Genomic DNA, 19,000 nt, shown 5'->3' on the forward strand with positions numbered 1-19,000 from the left:
AGACATTCAATAGTTAAAACAAATATAAATGGATCAATTCAAGTACATTGTACACCTAAACGGGTGCGCTCGACTCTAGTGACTCAGCACAAGGTTTCGGAAATTAAAAGGCTGTCAAGGACATTTCGTAAACGCTAGTGAGTAATCTGTGTTTAAATTTTATAACAAAAACTCTGAATTAAAGTATGTGTATTTTCTACAAAAATCTTGGTCTTTTGCCACAAAATCCCCCTTTTCTATTTAATTCAATGAATCAATCAATTATAATGCTTTGCAAGAAGTTTCCCCTTGGTATAGGTACACAAGGGATTATATATATGATTCATTATCTTTGCTATTTTGACACTTTTGCAGTTTGAGAACTTCGTTATTCACAAGGCTACGGAAGGGGTCATAAACCTTAAAGAGATATATGACCAAAAGGGACCATTGCAGAATAGGCAAACTATTAAATGTACGTGTATGGTCAACTTTGGCTCAGGAAGATAGATGGAACATTAATAATTTCCTTATTTAACTTTACATTAGTATAATCATTTCAGTACCGAAGCTTGAAGATACACTCGGAGACTCAACCTTCACCAGCAGTATGTTATTGAGTGACGCCAGATGTTGATGAATTAAACCACTAAGTTAACTGTCTAATACAATAAACCAATCATTCTAGTGACTAGCTATAGTAACCATACAGTAAAACATCGGCACCTGTTTAATAAAACTATAAAATACCAAGCATTCTCCCTCTGGATAAATAAATAAATACATAAACGTAATCGTTCGTAGATGTTTTTTTTTTTTTTTTTAATTACTCATTATTTGCCAGTACTGGGAATTAGATTTTATTTAATATTTCAATTTCGCTTCAGTTTCAACCAGCAACTGTGACTTCCATGGCAATATGTAGCTTTCTGTGGAGGTCAGTTTATTTTGACATTGCTCACTAAATAATGTGCCGTCTTGTTCAAGTTCGGGTCGACCTATCGGCATAGCTGCATTGCGGTTGCATTTTATTGTGCGATAAAAGGATAATATATTGTATATAATTAGAGGAGAAGGCAACTTTACATTCTTCAACAACAGACAGCTGTCTATACAACATAAGTCGAACTATTTTTCGTAATAAGTCTAAAGATGTTTATAACATTAAAAGAAACAACCCACGACCTGTCGTATAACACAAATATAAGATTTCAACCACAACATATGACTAAGTGGGGTCATGACTTACGACTGGCTCATGAAAATGTGTTGGGCTTAAGATAGTTTTGTTTATAGATCTTTAAAATTTTTTTTTTACTTTTACAGCACAGTTTTGATAGTCAGTCATTTTAAAGATAATCGCTTACTGCTGTTGGTGTACTGTTAGTCCTCGAGGATATCAGATTAGTATTTTAAAAAGGGGGGGTGAAATATACCATATGGACAGTCAAACTCATAGATCGAAAATAAACTGACAAAGCTATGGCTAAAAAAGACAAACAGACAAATAATAGTACACAACGTATAAAACTAAAGACTAAGCAACACGAACCCCACCAGAATAGAGTGTGATCTCATGTGCTCTTGTAGGGTAACCAGATCCTGCTCAACATGTGGTACCCGTATTAGTAACTAGTGCTTCAGTACTGGCATATATTATTACCTTCTATTCAAATTTCTGATATCTGGCTACGTAAAAATAAGGAAAAACAAACAAACAAACAACACATAATAGAAATCTGAAAACTGAGCAACATGAACCCCAACACAAACTAGGATTGATCGAAGGTGCTCCGGAAGGGTTAAACTCGATTTAAAATTCAAACAAATAACACGAGAATGCCTACAAATTACATGTGTTGAAGAAAAATCACAATGCTTCATTTATCTGAAAATTATTCATGTATTAAAATCATATTTGAAGGGAAGAAATCGTAATTAAATATGTTTTTTCATGAATACTGAAGTATGTTTATTTTGTACTTTAGTGTTAATATGTCGTTTCGGTTTTTTTTATATTCATTTTAAACGATTTATTCGTTTATCAGTAGATAAAATTAACAATTATTTTCCCCCATTTATTTCCTTTTATCTTACTTGTATATTTAAGCCTGTGTTTTTCATCGCCTTTCATCTCTGATCCAAGTAAATACTTGTAGACAGTCCTTTAATCATATTAACACTGACAAAGGATCTTGAAAGTCATCAAATCATTACGCAATTGCATAATTCTAAAGATTGCACTGACAATGGTATCATGTGAACTTTTAAATCTGTCATTGTTTGGTAGAGCAGACGGAGGCAACTGTTAACAGCGATAAGCCTTACAAGACAGGGGAAAGACATCAATAAACGGTTGTTGCTATCTACAATCCTATACGAATTAATTTGTCAGCACAAAGTTAAACAAAAGCCTGGTGCCACTGTCTTCGTGTACTTTTTCTATAATTAACTAATGTAGGCAGATACATATTAAGCCAAGGAGCTTAAAATCTGACATACGAGTCACCGACTTTAAGAAGGCAAACATTGTTTTGTTATGGATGTCAAGAACGTGTTATTGCTGAAAACTGATTTAGATGAAACTAAACAACAGAATAAATTAGACAGTTCCCACTCGGAGCTATTTTGGTCTTCGATGCTCTTTAAGAGATTAGCTACATGTGCGGAGCAGCTCAGCACGTAACAAAATACTATCGAAAATGGAAGAAGCTTGTGGTAGCCTCATGGTCGCATTTGGGCTTACAGCAAAATGCATTGAGTGAGTATGTAAAGGTCTTATCTTTGGTTAGCTTGCTGGCTAGCTGAACTGTAAAATAATTATTAGGTTAGGTAAACTACCCTTATTGAAGAGTAGGCTAGTCTGACAGATAACCAACATATTTGTCTAAAGAACTAGAACACCCCGAACGGGAGCAGTATACTTAACTTAGTATTTACTTCACGGTCCAGCTATCAGACAAGCTAACCAAAGAACAGACTAAATGCATTCTGCTGTAGGAGGAAAAGGGAAGTCATTTCTCTTCAACTTCGTACTTGTTTTGACCTTTTAACTTTATCATTATATATCCAGCGTAACTGATGAGTCTTTGTAGACTAAACGCGCGTCTGGCGTACAAAATGTCATATTGTGTTTATATTTGTATGTATGTGGTGAGACTATAATACACTATTGAACTTTGATGCAACTTCTGTACAAATCTAGACAATAAACACATACGCTTCATGAATGTGTTCCGGACTTGAAGCAGTTTTCCGTTATGTAAGAAACCCGATGCCTTGATGAGGGAGACTGCAATGTTCTTAACCCTTCCAACTGCTTTTTAATGTTTTCATATGTTAGCATTACTGCTCCTATTCAACAATGCATCTTTGTAGAGTGGCAGTCCACTTTTCATGTCCTTCGTCTCCGTCCACCAACCTTTAAAATGTTTACTTTATTCGTTGTGCAAAATGTGCATACATTTTTACCGCTGCATGGACGTTAATCAAACAGTTAAAGATTGCATATTTTGGCGTTAATATTGATTCACTTATAGGTCTTTGCATCGGAACTAAACAAAAACCAGTTGTTGGCATGACACGGGTTATTTTCTTTTCATATATGTTATGATGGTATGATACTAAACCCCTAACGGGAAGGATTGTACCTGATACTCGCTGCATTGAAGACCTGTTGGTGACCTTCTGCTGTTGTCGGTTTTATGGTCAGGTTGTTGTCCTTTTGACACATTCCCCGTTTTCATTCTCAATTTTGACCAATCAAATGTAATTTAATCCTGAATTTCTCCTGATAAACGTTTCACTGTGAGAGAAAAAAAAACACATACAAAACAGATGACATTCTCATAAATAACCAAATATCAGTAAAAGCATCATATAAGGCTAGTATGACGTACGAAATTTTCTGACGTCAGACACACAAATCAATGAATGTGTTTGTAGAAAGATGTTATTGTGTTCTGTTAAATTGTTCCTTTTAAAATTGTTATACGATGATGACTGATGTACCCATATTTTTACTATTTCATTTTATTGTGTCTGTTTAGTTAACGCATCAATGTAAATGTAACGGAATTTGATGAGACTGTCATTAAAGTGAGAGGGTTAGCGCTATAGAACCAGGTTTAATCCACCATTTTCTACATTTGAAAATGCCTGTACCAAGTCAGCAATATGACAGTTCTTGTCCATTCGTTTTTGATGCGTTTTGTTATTTGATTGTGCCATGTGATTATGGACATTCCGAATTGATTTTCCTCTAAGTTCAGTATTTTTGTGATTTTACATTTTATCGTGAATATTGTTATAGATAGAGATAAACTGTAAACGTCAACAATATTCAGCAAAGTAAGATCTACAAATAAGTGAACATGACCAAAATTGTCAATTGACCCCTTAAGGAGTTATTGCCCTTTATAGTAATTTTTAGCAAGTTTCTAAAACTTTTGTATCTATTCATAAAAATATTCTCCTCTGAAACTACAAAGACAAATTCAACTTAACTTGGCCACAATTATCATTAGAGTGTTGTGTTTAAAAATGTGCCTGAATACTCCACCTGCCAACCAACATGGCCGACATGGCTAAAAATATAACAATCATATAGATTTTGGTTTATATCTCGGAAACTAAAGCATTTATAGAGCAAATCTGACAACAAGTAAATATTTGGAGATCAGATATTTATAAGGGTTAGACAGCCAGCTGTACCAAGTGTGGACCCACTATTAATGTTTGCCGCTGAACGAATATTTTTTTTTTTCTTTAATTTTAATTTCTTAATTAAAATTATGTCATGAACCATGAACCAAACAAAATGTAATCTTCTGTATTCGTTCTTATCACTTTTCGTGTACCAAATTTTCAAAATGGAAAACAGTAATGTCGTGTATAATGAAGGTTAATTAAGTAAAGTAATAAGTGCGTAAAGTGACTCTACTACAACATTTTTTTAAAGTTTCTTTCGAGCCTGTTGAAGTTGTTGAATTTATATAGACTTTAAGACAGATCCGAACAAATTAAAAATAATACTTCGTTATAAATTGTGTGCGTTCGAATCGCTTTTCTTGATCTACCAGGCCATTCACCAGGAATGCTCAAAGCCAAAGATTTGAAAGCCAAGTACGTATAAAACCGAAACAGTTGAAGCGCTATATTACCCAAAATTATCTAAAATAGCCAAAATCATCTAAGGTTAACTTTGCCTGATAGAGTTAAAACCTAAGTTTCTACTAATTTCAAAATGTTTTAATGAGCTATATATGATTTTGGTGTATGATTATGTTTTGAATATTTTTAAATGTAAATTGTAATCTGAAGCTTAATAAATTTAAACGCTCTTTCTTGTTTTTGTCAAAGTTTCTTTATCATATTCAGAAATTTCCACAACCACATTCTTTGATCAAACCAGGACATCTATTCTTAAAAAAAAACATTGAAATAATATGATTTGTAATCGTTAATTACTTTAAAACAAATCCTCTGATATTTAAGTCATTGAATGGTTTGTTTATCCATAGTGAAGATTGACAATTCTTTTAAACATCCTTTTATTATTTTAAGAAAGACGTGTACTTTTACATTCAACTTTGTGGACTAGGCATACATGAAATAATGTTCGTATGTTTTATATAAATGCATGTCGAATGTAGATGCAGTAATAATTTAGAAGTAATTTGGTTGCCGCTGTGAGATTATGTTTTTCATAGTACATAACAGTATCCAGATCTACAACAATGAGTTGTAAGGCTGACATAATTCCTAATTTCTATGCATTTCTAATATTTGTTTCCAGCGTGTTTTGTTTTTGTTTTTGTTTTTTTGCAGAAGATAGAAATGTTATTTCACTACGCATGTCTCAATCAAAGGAAACAGAAGATGTACTAATTGTATTTTATTTGATTGTAGTTAACTAATCTGATCAGCTTTCCTTTTCTATTTTGTGAAAAACAAGATAATATATTTCCGTTCTATTGTTAAATCTATATGCATAAAAATCACTATATACAAAACTATAACGTGTGGTTGAAGTAGATTATCCACTGTATCGCTAGCCTGTCAACACTGGTTGTGATTTCGAAACTCGCACGTGACAGGTGCGTTCGACTCCAATCCTAATTGACTAGAACTGTCAGATTTCCTATCTGTCAAAATTATGTTCATCTCTCTGGGGCACTTTGGCTTCCATCAATAAAAACTGACTGCAATGATCCAGCCAATATCTAGTGTCGTTTTAAAAACACTAACAATCAACCGTTCAATCTGTAAGTTTAGTGGCAAGTATTTTATGCATCTGCAGGCCTATTTATTTTAAATTTCAAAGAGGAAGTGAAAAGGCTCATTCAAATGTATATTCTTTACAGTTGTAATAAGTCTAATCCAATGGAGCTAAAATAAACAGTTACGATAAACAATTTAACACTTACCTACCAAAGACGAAATAAAGAAATGTGTTTGGATTAGGCCAATGAAACAACTGTCAAATTTTGTCCAAATACATGTAACGTGCACTTAAGCAATAATAAATCACCGTACGGTAAAACTCACACCGTATAGTCAGCTATCAAAGGCCCCGACATCACAAAATTTTATAAGAAAAAAACCAACGGCCATTTTTATGACAAAATTTCAACAAAACAAAGTTTTAACATACACAATGTAGAGAACAGACTGGACCTGTTCGTCAGTAGTTGTCGTTTGTTGATGTGATCCACATTTTTGTAAGTATTTCTTACATTGTCTCTCATGTTTTAATATAACTAGAACACACCCGTATATCGCGGGTCCGTGACTGAATTAAAGTATATAACTATGCGCAAGCCTTATTTTAGTATTAGTATTGTCATCTGATAAAGTCATGCTGATTATAAGATACACAGTTTTCTCTGCTTTCAAATCTTTCTGTTTGAACCCGTCGAACTGGAACTTATCCATTATTGATAATATTAATTATTTGGAAAACAAAAGGTCCTGGAATGGAGTATTTTTTAATCAACAGCATTGTCCTATATTAGTTATAAATATTGAATTCTTTGATTCGCTGTTTTACGTCATGCCCGCTAACAAATTGAAAACTTTACCTATACGCCTTATTTTAGTCCAGATTTTTAGTATTCGTATTGTTATCTTAGAAAAGTCTAACTGATTAAAATACTACAATAGGTAACAATTTGACAATTAAGTAGTGTCAACCCTGTGATTATGACCCGTGTAATACTATATAACATATTAATCCTGAATACACCGTTTAGTGGTGCGCCTGTCAGATGCGGAACGTACAGATAAGGTAATCGGTAACAGGTGAATATACTATTGGTATCGGTATCGGACTCGACCAGGAACTTCTTAATTATTGGCAATATTAATTACGTGGAAAACAAAAGGGCCTGGAATGGTGTAATTTTTAATTTACACCTTTGTACTATATTAGTATATATAAAGTTGAATTCTTTGATTCGTCGTTTTTACGTGATGACGGCTGACAAATTGGACCTCGTAATTTTAGTATTATAGATAGATTAGACCGCTGTTTGAATGGTTTCAAACTAATAATTTTTTGGACCCTTTATATCTTGCTTTTCGGTGTGAGTCTATTCTCCGTGTTAATTACCGTACTTTGACCAACGATTGTTAACTTTTACAAATTGAGACTTGGGTGGAGAGTTGTCTCATTGACTGAGTCTCATACCACATCTTCGTAGGTATATATGCAACCTACGACATTCACTGGATTACAGGTTCATGAATTGGGACAGGAACACAAAAGACGTGCCTGAGAAAAAAATGGGTTCGCTTTGTAACCCGCCCACCAAACAAGTGAATAATTATAAGTGAACAAAACAAAAAAGATCATTGCACATACACATTTTTCTTTTCTCTCGTGTCACTAATTGATATATATTATATAATTGTTGCTTCTGACATATTAAAAACCGTTAAAGGTTGTTTCACCCTTTTTTTACACTCTGTTATTTATAAATGAATTAAGTCGGCAAAACACATGTGTATTCGTGCGAGATTTGTCACGTTGTAAACATAATGAAATTATAAAGTGGCAATAATTAAATAATTCTTGTAAGATTTAAAATTAATTTGATCGATATATAAATTGATCATGCGACAGGATTAATGTTGTTATTTATAAAAGTGAACAGGTTCAAATGTTGCAATGCCTTTTTTTTTTTTTTTATTAAATTATCAAACTTATAAAACATTCGCCAAAATAAAATCGGAAATAATTTTGTAGATCTATGTAAGATGATAATTGACACCGTGTATCATCAGTGCACCGGATATAGGTACTAACCAAGCGGGCATGATCGATTTTGACCTTACAATGTAACGAAGATCTTTGTTTTGTTTTATCAATATTGAATGTACATTTCTATCACTTGAAATTCCTGCTCCCAAATAATTTTTGCATCGATTTTTTCCTATTCATAAAACAATTTGATATTCAAATAAGAACAATTAACTTGTTCATGCGCAAATAGTTGTGAAAGTCAACACCCACTTTCAATTTCGATGAAGTTGTTACATTTACATGTTTTATCTGAAAGAAACCTAATACAGGACAAAAGTAATGGTTACCAATCATAAACCTACCTGTGATTACTCATTCTTTGAAACTGTTTGGGTAATAAACGAGTATGAAAACAAGTTTTTGTGTACGGTGTACAACAACTTAACTGCACTGTACATAAGGATTTATGTGGTCAGCTAAACACCGTACACAACACTTCTTTAGGGATAAAATATTGAAAAATAACATATTGTATGAAAGATTTCAATGCCAATTATTGAAACAGCTATACTTATTACAAACACACACATTGACCTTCTATCAGAAAAAGAGTTCCAATGAATATAGAATTATATCGGATGAAACGAGGGCCAACTTCTTTTACAAGTATTTGCACATGCTTTTAGTAATCCCTCTTGTTTTGGGAAAATAATGAGACATCTCTAATCATCAACCTACGAACAAATCATTTCTTAAAACAGCAATTATGTTTAGATTGAAGTACACATTGATATTGTGTGAATAAAACAACGATTTTTCGTTACCATGCAAGATCAAAATTGCTCACGCCTGCTTGGTTAGTACCTATATCTGCTGTACGATGGCACACGGTGATTGAGAATTAAAAGTATTGCAAAAAAAATTCGTATCGTATTTGAATGTTACAATTACTAAATGTATTGGTACCCTAAATTCACTATAGATACCAGGATTAAAATTATGTCCTACAGACTCGTGTTTCGTCTACAAAGGCTCATCAGTAATGCTCGATTCGATTAAAGGTCAAATTAAGGTCAAATAAAATACGAAGTTGAAGAGCATTGAGGACCCAGAGTTTATATGGGAATATATAACTTAAAGCTTCATTTCACATATCTGCAATCAAACTTTCGATATAATAAGATGCCACTGGACATTATACGTCAATTTATATGTTTAGGGCAGACAACAGTAATGGTAAACCATTCACAGACAAACGAAATAAGTAACGTAATCTGAAGATAGTTGCACTGAAACATATCACTCGAGGAACCCTAAAAACTGGGGGTGCAGGAATATGCAGTTCGTGATTTTTTAAGAAATGTCGCTTTAAAAAAAAGGGAGATGTGGTATGATTGCCAATATAACTAATGCACCCCAATGTTCACATAGAGTGCACGTGGATGTAAGCAATGATATATTTGAGACAATCATATGCAGTCTTCATGAACTATCAACAATGAGAAAACCCATACCGTATAGTCGGTTATAAATGACCCAGGCATGAAAAATATGACTTTTACTATAGATGCTTAAGTAACAGAAACTGAAGTACAGTTATCAAAAACACTTCTGACATAATTCTTCTGATTTTAATGATGAAGGAGTTTCAAATATTGTAACAATATTTATTGCATTAAACAATGCACAAACAATCAACACGGATTTGTGTTTTGAGAAAAGTACAGTTCACTACATAATTTGGAAAATTCTTTTGTACAACATTTTGAGATCTTCCCGAAAGGAATTGTTCATGAAAGCGTATATAACTGGATTTGCTACGTTATAAATAAAATACATATAAAAGACTACCATATTGTATGACATCAATTCATGTGCCATCAGCCAGGCTGGCAAGAAAGCAAACAGAAATACAATAGTCACAATAAACAACATGGCGGCTGTACGAATGTTTGCGTATAGTACTTTTTCTTTTATTCCGATTGTCTTCTTTCGGAACTTTCTTTGTTCTGGTTCATTAGAGTCATTGTCATTCCCGTTCAAAATTGTTAGCTGTGTCTCGGCACCGGAATATTCGGTTGGAGATGACGGAAACAAACTTGCCCGTTTACGCCTAGCTTTTTGCGCACGCCGAATATGAATAGATCGATAAATAAGTCCATATAGAACAAACACAACAAGAAAAGATATTAAGTAAAATCCAGCGTATATTTTCTGGTAAATATTTGTGAAAGAGATGTCAAATATGTCGTTGCTAAGATAACACATTCCAGCTAACTCGTTTGATCCGGTATTGTTACCGGGCGCCATTTTGACAGCGTTAGTAATCGAATAATTTACAGTCGCATTTATTTCCAATGAAGCATTTGATACCGCATTTACAGTTGAATTAACGTCTGTAGAATGTATATAAGGCACAATACCATAGCACATAGACGTAATTATCCCAAGTAAGCAGGCGAAGAGTCCCATCGTCAAAACAATTATTTTCGCCCGTGGAATCGTAATAGCATGCAAGAATGGATGACAAATACAGAAAAATCTGTCAAACGCAATCGCAACCATGATGAATGCAGAGAATGGAACGTTGCACGTGATAAGGAACATATAAGCCTTACATGCCAATTCGTACTGTAATCTATAGTTCAAATGAAGGACGGTAATATTGTACGGAATAATTAGTATGCTAGTGAAGAAATCTGTTCCCGCCAGCGTAAGAATGAATAGAGATGAAGTTGTGATGTCACGTTTTCGAGAATAAATGTATAACACCAACGCATTACCAATACTTCCAGCAATACTGAAAATACCTAACAATCCTAGCACAACACTCAATTCTATATTGTCCGACATGATGACGTTCTATATGCTGTGTCTGGAAACTGTTATCTACATAATACTTTGAAGTTATCTGGCTATTTTATCCAATCTGAAAAAAGAGAAAATTTGTTAAACAGAGAATTCATCAATAATTACGACTTTAAATCAACAACTAAACAACAAAAATCAAACAATGTCAATAGATATAGGAAGATGTGGTGTGAGTGCTAATCAGATAACTCTTCATCCAAATAACAATTTAAAAAAAAAAATACCATTATGCATGTAGGTCAATGTACGGCCTTCAACAAGGAGCCTTGGCTCACACCGAAGAACTACATGTAGCTATAAAGGGCCCCAAAAATACTAGTGTAAAACCATTCAAACGGAAAAACCAATGGTCTAATCTATATAAAAAAAAAAAAAAAAAAAAAAAACGATAAACGTATAAATTACATAAACAAACGACTGTACATCAGATTCCTGACTTAGGACAGGTGCAAATATTTGCAGCGGGATTAAACGTTTTAGTGGATCCAAACCTTCTCCTTTTTTTCTGAAACAATAGCATAACATCACAACATAGAAAAACACACTATAAAATATCAATTGGCAGGCTTAACTCAATCAAAAAAACTCAAGTCTGGTTTTGTTTTTAACCTCTTCTCTTAAAGTTTTCTATCTCATTCTATACCGTTAAACTTTTATTGTGTCAAATATTCAAAAAACTCAGGACAATTAATAAAACAAAATTTAACTTGCGTTGACGAACATATATTTATTTTATGAATAGAATCAAATAGGGCTTTGTTCGTTAAATATAAATTTACTCTACAGGCGGATAGTGTCGAGGTTTTCAATGTTAAATTGTCGAGTTAAATACGTGTATTATACCAAGAAGAACCAGTCGTTGTATCAAACGCTATCAAAAACTAGTTAATCGAGTGGACTTTGAAGTGGCCCTTATAAGATTCAAAGTTTGACAGTTGTCTTATAGGGATACTAAATAAAAACGAATTTATTTCACATGTACCGATAGATGTCAACTTCATATACCACCTACCACTGACCAATGACCAAAGTTTATACATGTATCAGTTTTTCAAAAGTCAACAAAACCACATATTTACCGAAAAATAGACAGTAATTGTGTTAATCCATAATCCGAGAGAGAAATGTATTCAAATGATGATGATTTACAGCATAAAATTAGGAATGGAAATTGGGAATATATCAAAAGGATAACAACTCGAGCAAAGAGCAGAAAACAGCCGAAGGCCACCAATGTGTCTTCAGTACACACACAGCGAGGAAATCCTGCACCCGACCGGGTCTAGCTTCAGCGCCTAGCTGCCCCTTAACAAAAATGTGATCTAGTTTAGTGATAATGGACTATCATGGCAATTCTACACCAAACATTTTATAATAATGATACATGTTTATAATAAGCACGTGAATTTTAGCGCGTTGAGTTTCTCCTTTCTTCATGTAAATATTTGTATCTGTTGTTTTATTCAAAATCAAATGCTACAGAAAACCCTTCTATAGTCGTTCCAATATGAAATAATAGAAATTATTCAGAAAAAAATTAGAAAGTCATATAATGTAAACTGCACTTTATTATAAGACTTTCGCTGAGAAAAACATTATTTCCATAATTTCTGTTGGCAACGTATTTCTTCATATATACACACTAATGCATTTATTCTTATCACTTAAGATAGCTTAATCATATTCATATATGCGTTGCAAGACTTGTTTTGAAAACAAAGCTAGATGCATAGTTCTATGGAATGACATTAGTTTATCTCAAGTTTTCTGTTACAATGGTATTTACAAACAAAGGTTTCTTCCGTTAACACTTTGCGTTGGCTGTAAGATAATATGTAGCAGAATACTTTCCTTTATCTAAATATTAGAAAAGGTTTTGAAGTTCACGACTGCAGCTTCCAAATTTTAAAAAAAAATTCAATGAAATTCTTGCCATTTCAGTTAAATACATTGTATGTATTATTCTCAATAGTACTTTCCATAATATTAATATTAAAAAGGTTTTGAAGTTCAAGACTGCAGCTTCCAAATTTTTACCAAAAAAATCAAGGAAATTCTTACCATTTTAGTTAAATACATTGTACGTATTATCCCCAATAGTACTTTCCATAATATTAATATTAAAAAGGTTTTGAAGTTCAAGACTGCAGCTTCCAATCTTTTACAAAAAAATCCAGCAATATCTTACTATTACAGTTATAGTACATGTATACGTATTATCCCCAACAATAGTTTACTTAATGTTTATATAAGATAAAGTTTTTGAAATTCAAGACTGTAGTATTCCAAATTTTTATAAAAAATTCCATCAAATCCTTACCACTACAATTATATACGTATTATCCCCAATAATACTTAATATTAGAAAAGCTTTTTGAAATTGAAGATGGCAAATTCTTACTATTACAGTTATTATAATAGTATACGTATTATCCCAACAATACTTTCCTTTATCTAACTATAAGATAAAGTTTTTGAAATTCAAGACCGCATCTTCCAAATTTTTACAAAAAATCCATCAAATCCTTTCCATTACAATTATATACGACGTATATTATAATATTTAATATTAGAAAAGGTTTTAGAATTTCAAGACTGCAGCTCCAAAAATTTACAAAATTTCAATGCAAATTCTTACCATAACAGTTACGTATTAGTTCCAGTAATAAACAACACTAAAAATTACCCTAACTATTTACACGACGTAGGATTAAGTAATGTTAGGCAATCTGGCATTTCATTAAAAAGCTTAAGCAAAAAGTAATCTGAATTCCTTCCGCTATTTATAATAAATTCACCAAGTGAAGATAATGTTAAGAGGTTAATGAATAGACAGAAGAGGAAATATATTGGTAACGCTAGACATTTATTATACTTTTCAACAGTCATATTGCTTGAACTTCGTATAACCATTCTTGATTATTTATTCTATTGATACGTATGGTCAAATACGCCTAGATATTACGGTATGTACACCGGAGAATTGCTTTCTAATTTCTCTTTATTATTAAGTAACACATCTTTATATCAGCAAATTGGATGCACTAACTATATGCATACAATATAACTCGCCAATACTTAAAATTTGATGGAAAGGGATAACACAAAATTTGTACAAATGTCACATGTTTCAAATTTTGTCAAAACAAAAGTTTATTTTAAAAGAAAATTATAGTTCACTGTACATGTAACCTATATTCGTTTTTTCAATTCATAAGGTACATGTATGGGGAAAACAAATAAAGTTCCAGGCCCATATACTCGTGTACGCTTGTGTCTGTCTTTTTTTCTACAAAAATCTCGCCAATAACACTCGATTCAAAACGTTAACAGGTCAATTGTTTATAAAGATCACAGTTAAAATATTTAAGACAATGAATTATCTGAAATTTGAAACTTTGAAATTACATTATTTCCTTCATAATAACCTTAAAATGTAATTATATTATAAGCTGGTTACACACTTATATTTTTTTAAGAGGATCCCGCAAGTGCAAGAATGACCAAGCACTCAAATATCTTTATATTTTACCCATGAAATGCTACTACTTGTAGTTGTTAATATTATTTCTGAAGTATGTTTTAGAATCATTTTCATAGCAGCTTGATGCGCTCACCAGTGGCGGATCCAGGATTTTTCATAAGTGGGGGCCCACTGACTGACCTAAGAGGGGGCCCGCTCCAGTCACGCTTCAGTGATTCCCTATATAAGCAACCAAATTTTTTCCCAAAAAGGGGGGGGGGCCGGGCCCCCTGCCCCCCCCCCCCCTAAATCCGCCTCTGCTCACTGCAGGTTATCATTTGATTGAGTCAGATTAGGTGTACGTTTATCTGAAACGACCAGTTGTCATATTGTACGTGTTACATACATGTACATTTAAACTGTTGGGTAGCCAAAGGTTCTAAACGCCTAAATCAAATAATAAGAATAACTAGCAGAAGACTAAACCTTGTGTGTTGATTCAAATATTGAAAACTTCAACTTTCTCCTTTTCTTCTCGTGCACCTGCATGTCTCTACTCTTTTATTCTATTTATATACCTACTGGAAGGCCGATGACAGCCGAAAGTAGCATAACATCACTGTTATCGATAGCAAATGACAAACAAGTTAAAGATACATGATTCAGTATTATTACCAACATAAGTATTGCGGTTGTCTACGCTGTTATGTAAAGATTCTATTTTGTCAATTTTTGAATTAAATGAAAAATATCTTTTAAAGGTTTAATACCCGATACAATATATATTATGATTGGTGACCATTTTAGAAAACCATGCTCATGATTCGGTAATCTAGCTACAATCCTATTTAAAATACGTCATTTTGCCTTCAATAAATGGTAATTTCCCTTGCTATCATGCAACATATCCTATTTTTTTTATATTTCATTACAAAAATCCGACACTGCATACAAATGCATGCAATAATCACATTTTTTTGTACAATGTGTTTTATGATTCAAGGACAAACTATCCATTAAAGTTAAGGATAAATATTTTACAAGAAAATGTTGCCTATTTTATTACATCATTGTATTTGATTTGATTTTAATAGTCCACCTCGTAATCTTCTTAGAAATTGAATATTCTGTCAAACAGTATATTGACCTCACAGCGCAACACCGGTATTAAAATGAACAAACAATGATAACTAGCGTGTGACAGGTTTATGGAGGATTAATGAGAATAAGTCAAGTTTTTTGAAACACAAGAGACTGACCTCGATTGTTGACAAAGACGATATTTAGTACAAAATGATGTTTTAACTTGTGAATGCAATTATTGCATAAAAATCATAAAAAAATCCGGTAAAATTTTTTTTTGAGGATACATATATAATATATATAATAATTTATATTCAAATATTATACAATATACAATTCCTTGATATTATGGTTTAACCTTCAACCATAAATAAATAAAATTCATTTGTTGCAATTCAAGTTCGCAAAAGATCCTGATAAATTGAAATTCAATTAGATATTGTTAAACAATTTACAATACTATAGATTTATATGTTGTTTTTTTTTCAAGTATGATATTGTGTAATATCATTTTCTGAATTTTTACAATATTATAGAATATAATCATCGATATAAAGGTTGTACTTTGTAAATACAGCTGTTTCTCAAAACACGCCTCTTTTGGGGAGATTTTGAATATTCATAGAAAATTAATTTTGTTTACATACTGGTTCCCAGTTATGCTCTCTGTGTGCCATCTCACAGAGACATAACTTGGGAATGTTACCAGTAAATAAACATGTGCATATTGTTTACATTGAAATCTGTGGTAACCTTTCATTCGAGGTAGGGGTAGTTAAGAAAATTAGTGTTCTTTTAAACTCTGAGAAATTCAGGGCATATAAACGTTGAAAATATGCCGCACAGCCCTATATTTTGACCTTTGAGAAATAATGTGGTGCATATGAACTTTTAATTCTAGGATAAGATTTTTTTCAAAACTTTATAGTAAAAGTGGACAGGTACAGATTTAGCCGTAAAAGAAGTTCCTATGGGAAATTGCATTGTCAATATTTACAGAAATGCTACCTATAGTGTTCTGAAGAGTTGTACATGTACATGTAGCCCCATAATTATACAGAAAAAAAATAAGGTCGACATGCTTATTGTTTTATTTATTATGTTTATTGCAAGGTGGTATGGTGAATTTCTACTGATTATTATCATTGTTTTATGTTGTAATAAAAAAAAACTATACATGTTTATAAAGACAAAAATTATCCGAAAGTCGAGTCATTGATGTACATGTTTATTACCAAGACAAGACAAGACAAGACAAATACTTTATTAGAGTCTCACCTCAAAATTGACATACATTTATACATTTATAAAATTACAGTAATATTTAAAACAACATGAGCCACTCTAAAAAGAGTTATGAGAGACTATAAAATTTCTACAAAACACATTATTATCTACAATTATATAAAATACCTTTTCTTTTTAATAATACATCATAGCAGATTTTGGCTAAAAAGTAACACACATTTTCATCAGTGAATAAAAATTTGAAATTTATCATCATCAGACAAATTAACAAAATCACAATTAAAAGAGCTAGCATGTCTAAATAAAATAGCTCGTAAATCTGCATATACTGGGCAGTTAATTAAGACATGTTTCTGATCTTCAATAATGTTATTTTTCTTACATTGCTCATTAAAACATAATCTATTGTCAACCATAATGCCTTCATATCGGCCAGTTTCTATTCTCAGAGGTGCAACACCACATCTAAATTTAGCATATGCACTCTTATATTTTCCAGGCATATTAATACATAAATATTTTTCTTTATTAAAACATTGCTTAAACATTCTATACGTTCGCAATTTACTTCTTTCATTGTACATTAAGTCAGAGTACCACTTCTCTTTATATCTACAAAAATTTTCCTTTTCAATTTGTTTAATTGTATTTTTATCAATAGAAAAATCAGTATTACATAAAAACTCCATATCCATTTCTTTAAATTTCACATTGACTCTATAATTCCAATTTCTAAATTTACTATTACAGCATTTATTGCCCCATAAGAAAACCTTTTTATTAACTCTACAATGAGACATTTTAGTAAGTCTCGACCATAATCTAAAAATACATGTCCACTGAGATATAATACTGGGCATCCAACCCATATCTCCATATAAGGCTAAGTTAGGGGTGTATTTACCCACACCCATAAAAAATCTCATTGCTCTATTTTTTACAGCATTAATACAAGAAAAATCCTGGTGACCCCAAATTGAGGCACCGTATTCAATGACAGACATAACAAGTGTATCAAAAAGTTTTGTAAATGTATCAAATTGAAAACCGCCATTAGCTTTACATTTAGCTATTAATAAACCTAAAGACCTACTTGCAGATTTAGCTACTGCCTTAGCCATACAATTGTAGTCTAAAAATTCTGACAACAGTAAACCTAGATAAGTATAACTAGGAACAATTTCCATATCATTATTATTAAGTACAAAAGTAAAATTTGTCTTTGGTGTAGACTTAGTTCTGAAATGTACAATTTTTGATTTCTCTAGATTTACAACTAAATCATTTTTACAACACCATATATTTAAAGTATCCAACATTTTTTGTAGATCTTTCTCATTTTCTGTTATAAATACAAGATCATCTGCATAAAGTAGTACACAAATTTTTTCATCATCAATTTTTACTCCAGTATCTAATTTTTTAACTTCATCTACAAGGTCATTAATAAAAATGTTAAACAAAATTGGAGACAGAATACACCCTTGTTTCAAACCACATTTAACCTCAAACCAATCAGTAAAATTACACCAGAGTTGGTTTTAATTGTTGTTGATGAAGATCATTTAAACAATATCAATTGCATTTACGTTTTACATGATTTTCATTGTATTTCGAACGATTGGCATATACACAATTAACATTTAAATTTTGACATATACGCAATTAACATTTAAATTTTGACATATATTAATACATTTACGTATCTGATTGTACGACTTGATAAGGCCAATTATTTGTAAACTGAGATGCTGATTTCGTGTGACATTCGTCAGGTCAATTATTTTCTCATTTCGTATCTCATCCTGGCCTTTCATTTTAGTTTATAAACATATTTATTTATAATGGATTGGGAAACCAGAGTGTCTTGTACTTGCAAGATATATTGCTCTCTCTTTACTCATGTCAGCCATTTATGGCCCCTTCCGACGGACCATCATCGTTGTTCTCAAGACCATACTCGCAATTGGTGTGAAGGGAGACCCGTAAATTACATGTAAGTCCCTAAAATTTTCTCAACGGAACAGGGATCGAGCTAGGAACCTTGGTGATTGTAGTCGGATGCACTAACCACTATACCATGGCTCTCGTTATTATAGTGTACTTTCATC

The 19,000-nt window shown here is 32.2% G+C and overlaps 1 protein-coding gene across 4 annotated transcripts in view; it reads right to left on the reverse strand.

The window, feature by feature from the left end:
* Positions 1 to 9,839: 9,839 nt before the first annotated feature.
* The window catches only part of LOC143056317 (uncharacterized), a 29,198-nt gene continuing 20,037 nt past the window's right edge, over positions 9,840 to 19,000 (reverse strand). For all 4 annotated transcript variants that reach the window (XM_076229403.1, XM_076229404.1, XM_076229405.1 and 1 more), the window contains exon 2: positions 9,840 to 11,153. In XM_076229403.1, coding sequence (XP_076085518.1) covers positions 9,956 to 11,077 — 1,122 coding nt within the window. In that variant the 5' untranslated portion in view covers positions 11,078 to 11,153 and the 3' untranslated portion in view covers positions 9,840 to 9,955. The remainder of the gene's footprint in view (positions 11,154 to 19,000) is intronic.

The sequence above is a fragment of the Mytilus galloprovincialis genome, chromosome 13, assembly GCF_965363235.1.
Source record: "Mytilus galloprovincialis chromosome 13, xbMytGall1.hap1.1, whole genome shotgun sequence".
In the NCBI taxonomy this organism is placed as follows: Eukaryota; Metazoa; Mollusca; class Bivalvia; order Mytilida; family Mytilidae; genus Mytilus; species Mytilus galloprovincialis.